The sequence below is a fragment of the Nannospalax galili genome, unplaced genomic scaffold (assembly GCF_000622305.1).
Source record: "Nannospalax galili isolate Female #2095 unplaced genomic scaffold, S.galili_v1.0 scaffold962, whole genome shotgun sequence".
NCBI lineage: Eukaryota > Metazoa > Chordata > Mammalia > Rodentia > Spalacidae > Nannospalax > Nannospalax galili.
The window spans coordinates 1,638,990-1,644,532 of NW_008348537.1; the positions used below are offsets into that span (position 1 = coordinate 1,638,990).

Below are 5,543 nucleotides of genomic sequence, written 5' to 3' on the forward strand. Positions count from 1 at the left end.
ATTGGAAAGAATTGGAGTCAGGTATATTTCAGATTTTGGAGGACAGGTACACACACACACACACACACACACACACACACACATTATTTATATATATATGTGAGTGCATTGCCTGCACGTATGTGAGTGCACCCATTTTGTACAATGCCTACAGACATATAGGTACACACACACACACACACACACATTATTTATATATATATGTGAGTGTATTGCCTGCACGTATGTGAGTGCACCCATTTTGTACAATGCCTACAGACATTAGAAGAAGGCATCGAATACCCTGGAACTGGAGTTAAAGACAGTTGTTTGCTGCCATGTGGGTGCTGGGAACCAAACCCAGGTCCTCTGCAAGAGCAGTCAGTGCTCTTAAGTGCTGAGCCATCTCTCTAGTCCCCTCTTTCTCATTTTGAAGACCCCCCCTGATATTATGTTGGACTCATCTAGATGATCTAAAATTATCTCTCTGTTAAGATCAGCTGATGACAGCCTTAATTCTCTTTGCCACATAACCTAACATCTTCCAAGGAAGTAACGTGGAGGCATCTTTGAAAGGCAGGTGTTCTGTCCACCCCAAGCTGCAGCACCACTGTGTATGCCCATCTTTTCCCAGGTTTCCAGTAAGCTGGTAGTCAGAAGGCAAACCCAATTCAGGTTCAGCTTTTAAGTCACAGTGGTGGTGTTTTTTTATTGTTGTCTTGCTTCTCATTTTTAACTGTTAGCAGCAACAGATGATTGCTGACTAGATCCTTGGACCGCTCAAGTTTGCGAAAGGCTTTGTCCCAATTCTATCAGTTGATCTTTGTTTGTTAGCATAAAGGAAAACAGGTGTCAGCAGCAGAGTCCACGATGGCAGGACAAATACCTAATTCTTGCTGCCAGTTACTGTGGTTCCATGTTTTTGTTTTTTGTTTTGTTGTTTTTGTTTTTGGGGGGGGGGCTCCTCATAGTTGCTACAGTGTTTGCATTTGTATGTGCATGTATGCATAAAATAACAAGCATGTATTAGAGACCAATACGGTATATTTGATGTTTGAGCATCATTATGAAGTCATAGATTTAGCCTCTTGTACCTTGATACGTTGCACCTATTGGCATTATTCGTAACCAGATTATCCTGTCTGGGACAGTAAGTACATCATCCAGTTGATTTACAAATCCTAATGACATGAGCCTATGCCTTTGATGACTTTCTGGCATTCTGGTAGGACAAGATAATCCAGGTTCACCTTGTATGTTTTCTGCCTTTTCTCTACCAAGCCTGGTTGTTTTAATAGGAAATGGTAATTAGCAACTGAAATTAGGGTAAAAAATGAAGTTATTACCATTTGATCATTATGTTTAGGATTTTTGAAAGGCAAAGCTAAAAGTGAGTTTTTGAAAATAAAATATATCATGAATTAGTGCTAAGAATTCCCACTCAAATTCAGTAGTATGAGATTTTTATTTACAGGTCAATGTAATTTTTGATGAAAAAGTATCTGCCTGCTGCTTTTCAAAAGAAATGCTTCTGTGGGTTAATCTGTACCAGGAAGCTGGCCAGGGCTGGGAAGGCTGCATTCAAGGGACAACAGCTCAGGACTTAGGGCTCACCATGACACGCTGCCGGAACTAGAAGGCCCAGCAGTGTTCACACCTGGATGTTCATCAGAACTGCTGAGGAAGCTCTTAGAGATAAAGTACCTTTACCAAAGACCAGTGAAATCAGTATCTATCTCAGGGGTGGAAACTAAGTACCTACTTCTGTCACAGCCATTTATGAGGAAACAGCAAGCAGGATATGATCAAAATCTAGCTGAGGTAGTCATGAGGACATTAATGCTTCCAGAAATCTTTTAGCAACAAACCTGTGTTTTGATGAGCTACATGCTTTGACTGAGATCACACAGCCATGGTAGATCCAAGTTTCTACAGCTTTGCACTGCCCTCCTCAGACATGGGTCTCATGAGGCACAGTGTTGCTCCTCTTCAGATTAAAAAGCAGTAGCATTGAGAGGCATTGTGGCAGATTTTCATCATACAGTGGCCTAAGAGATCCACTTCTTCTGTTGAGGTCAGCTAGCGTACCTGGAGCACAGCCTAGGTAGGTAGTCACAAATATAGTGCTTGGGCTAATTAGGGTCTGAAATTGAAGCTTGATCCAGTAAGTACAGGAAAGAATGGAATTTAGAGTGACTGCCAGAAGGAAGACCAACCCATCAAGAAGCAGAGCAGCTGGCAGCATAGAGTCCTGCATAGGACCAGGGACAACCTGGTGAGCGAGCACAGCATCCAGCATACAGGCAGTTTTCTGAGATGCTGGAAACAGCAGCTAGCTCTTTCCACCAGACATCAGTTGCTCTCTTTTAAAGTCAGGGTAGCACTCCACCTGCTGGAAGAGCTGACAAGAAAAATGAAGAGCTTCAGATAAATGAGACATGGTTTCTTCTTCCCCATGATTTCACGGTACACTGAAAAGACAAAAGGTTGTAGTTCATTCGATGAGAAAATAAACAAACCCTTAATAAAGTACTCCAGAGGGCTTCCCAAAACAGATGGTGTCCCTAGGGATTGGGCACTAGTAACCTGGTGGAAAGAATCCCTGGCCACTGGAGGCATAGACAAAGGAGGTCCAGCCCGCCTCCAATTAAGAGTACCAATGGTGTTAGTCATTTTGGCCATCAAACATTGGGCAGCTGAATGAAGGCTATTTTCTAGCCATTCTGTTAAGAAATACAAAGGCCACAGTTGTTTTCAGGGTGAGACAGAGCCGTCATCGTATATACTTAGAAATTAGATAGGACAGGCAGGCATTAGCTACAAAACAGGGAACTGTAGTTGGTATCAAGAAGAAACAAGTGTGACCTGCTGCCAAGTCCAGGAATATTGGGATACATTCCACAATGCCTTAAATGGCAGTGTCACACTGCACAGTCAGGAGAACCCACATCCTCTGTGTTCCCTAGGAAAGCATTCCTGCATATAAGAGCTAGCCTCTCAACTCATACTACCTGAATTCAGATTCCACTCACTCCACTTACTACCACATTACCTATCTCTCTGTGCCTTGGTTCTCTAACTTGGAAAATAGATGATAAGAGAAGTCTCAATTTTATAGAGAGCCTGTGGATTTTAAATCAGCACCTAGGACAGCTAGACATGCTGAAAACTTGCTGAGCATTCACTGTTTTTGCTGTTCCATTCATTGTCTTCAGTAATGTTCACTGCCACTTCTTATCCCATCAGTATTGCATCTGGACAGATGGGCTGAATGCACTGCTTGGGAAAGACATGATGAGTGACCTAACGAGGAATGACCTGGACACCCTTCTCAGCATGGAGATCAAGCTCCGCCTGCTGGACCTGGAAAACATCCAAATCCCAGACGCACCTCCACCCATCCCCAAGGAGCCCAGCAACTACGACTTTGTCTATGACTGTAACTGAAGTGGCTGGACCTGGACGCAGTCCTCCCAAACTGGAAGATGTAGCTAACCGCAGAGAGGAACACAAACACACCCACACCTTGGGACCATCTTTTGGTGGAGAGAAGCTGAAAATCAACTTTTCCTTTCGCCATACCTGTAGCCCTAGCTCTTTTCGACCCTTCTTGGCATCTCAGCATCTCCTTGAATCTACTTGCACACTCTCTGCTTTATTTAGATCACTTCCCTCTGCTACAGTTCCTGGTCGGACATGAGCAAAAGCCACCACTAGTACAAAAGCCAGAGTCCTCCCATTCTAATCCCTGGCAGGTTCCTTCCTTCCTTCCTTCCTTCCTTCCTTCCTTCCTTCCTTCCTTCCTTCCTTCCTTCCTTCCTTCAGAAAGCCAGTAGCCCCAAGCTACCCCAAATTTTCTACCTAAATCAAGAAAAATGCCCAAGGCCTGGGTTGAGCAGAAATGGCCCAGCTACTAGATGAGAAGACCAAAGGCCATCACCTCCTACCCCTTTTCTCTAGGGTCAGTTCACACCATTAGCTCCATGTAAGTTGAAATTCACATCTCCTGTCCTCCCCTTCCTTGCCTTGGCCTTTCCCTGGTCCTCTTTGGTCCCAGGAATAGCTGCTTCATTCTAGTCCCTGCCAGCATCAGGTCCCTGAAACAGTCCACAGAGCCTGTGCCTGCACTGTGACCATGACAACATGACCAACCTCTCCACCCACTAGCTAGTCTTGGGCTTCCTCTCCCTGCCCCAGCCAGACCTGCCTTTTTCATGTCCTCATGCTCCCAGCCTCTTAGCAGAAAGCACAACTGGAATCAGTAGTCATGCTCCATCTCTAATAGACTAAACCTAACCACCAGTATGGTGGCTGTTGCTATCCAAGGTTTTGGTGTCATCTCACCCTGGGGTTCCTACTGCAACCCAGGTTCCAGAGGATGATCAAGTGGTCAGACATCCAAGTTTACATCATTGTAATTATTACAGGTCTTTATAATTTGCAAGGGTTTGGGTTATTTTATGTTTTTGGTTTTCTGTTTTGTTTGGTTTGTTTTTTTTTCCCCTTTGGCTTTGTTTTTGTATAAAAGAGTCTAACATTTTTTGCCAAACAGATATATATTTAATGAAAAGAAAAGATACATAAATGTGTGTACTTTCCATTTTTTTAATTATTTTAATCCCGAACATCTTCCTGAGAATAACATTCCCTTACACATGCTGTGGAATAAAATTAAATGTGATGAGTTGGGGAGCTAGTGTTTTGATTTAGTAACTTGGGTACTTGTTACTCAGTCATTAGCATCATCTGGGAGCTTGTTAGAAATGCAAAATCAGACAGCCCCTCCAGATCTGAACTGGGGACTTTGAGTGCATGTTAATTTGGGAAGCACTGATCTAGAGGACTCTCATTGTCAGCTCTGAGCATCAATGAAATCATTTCGGGAAGCACATCTCAATTCACCAAGGAAATCAGACTCTCTATAAAAATATGATCTCTTTATTTTATATGGCTGCTTTCTTACCATACTTTCTCCATTACTGTTTTCTTCCTTACCATTATGTAATTTATAGAACCAGGATTAAAGATACCAGGACACCGAGGGAGCATATTGAACAATGAAAAAAAAAAGAAGAATATAAACCCACATACATGAATCAGTTAAACCCAAACTAAATAAATAGAACTATGAATTAATAAGTTACAGCAAGAGAACAACAAGATTTTTCTTATGTCAGCTCACCTGGAAGCATCATAGGGATCATAAGTTCTAAGAGCAGGGAGGGGTGGCCAAAGGGGCCAAACACACAGAACTCAGTGTCCTGCAGCCAAGCCACTCTTAATGCACCGCACAAGCTATACATGCATGCAGGTGAGTGTTCTTTATGGCCAGCGGGATGAGCGAATACAAATTGGCCTGAGTTCAGATGACATAGTCTGGAGTGCTCCATAGATTGAAAAATCCATGGTTGTTCACAGAGGTCATTCTTTCCACCAGCGTGACCACACCTGAGTGTCAAGTGACAATTATTCCATCATTAAACTTGGATATTATTCACATGCATGTCCTTTCTGCCAGAATCATCTGTCGTTCCACCTGCATTATGATAAAAATAAGCATTAGG

The 5,543-nt window shown here is 43.0% G+C and overlaps 1 protein-coding gene across 5 annotated transcripts in view; it reads left to right on the forward strand.

Annotated features, from left to right (window-relative positions):
• The window catches only part of Elmo1 (engulfment and cell motility 1), a 624,760-nt gene extending 619,697 nt beyond the window's left edge, over positions 1–5,063 (forward strand). For 2 of the 5 annotated variants that reach the window (XM_008845428.2, XM_008845431.1), the window contains one exon: positions 3,226–5,063. In XM_008845428.2, coding sequence (XP_008843650.1) covers positions 3,226–3,426 — 201 coding nt within the window. In that variant the 3' untranslated portion in view covers positions 3,427–5,063. The remainder of the gene's footprint in view (positions 1–3,225) is intronic. The other 3 variants (XM_008845430.3, XM_029569534.1, XM_029569533.1) reach the window with 2 other exon arrangements.
• Positions 5,064–5,543: the final 480 nt, after the last annotated feature.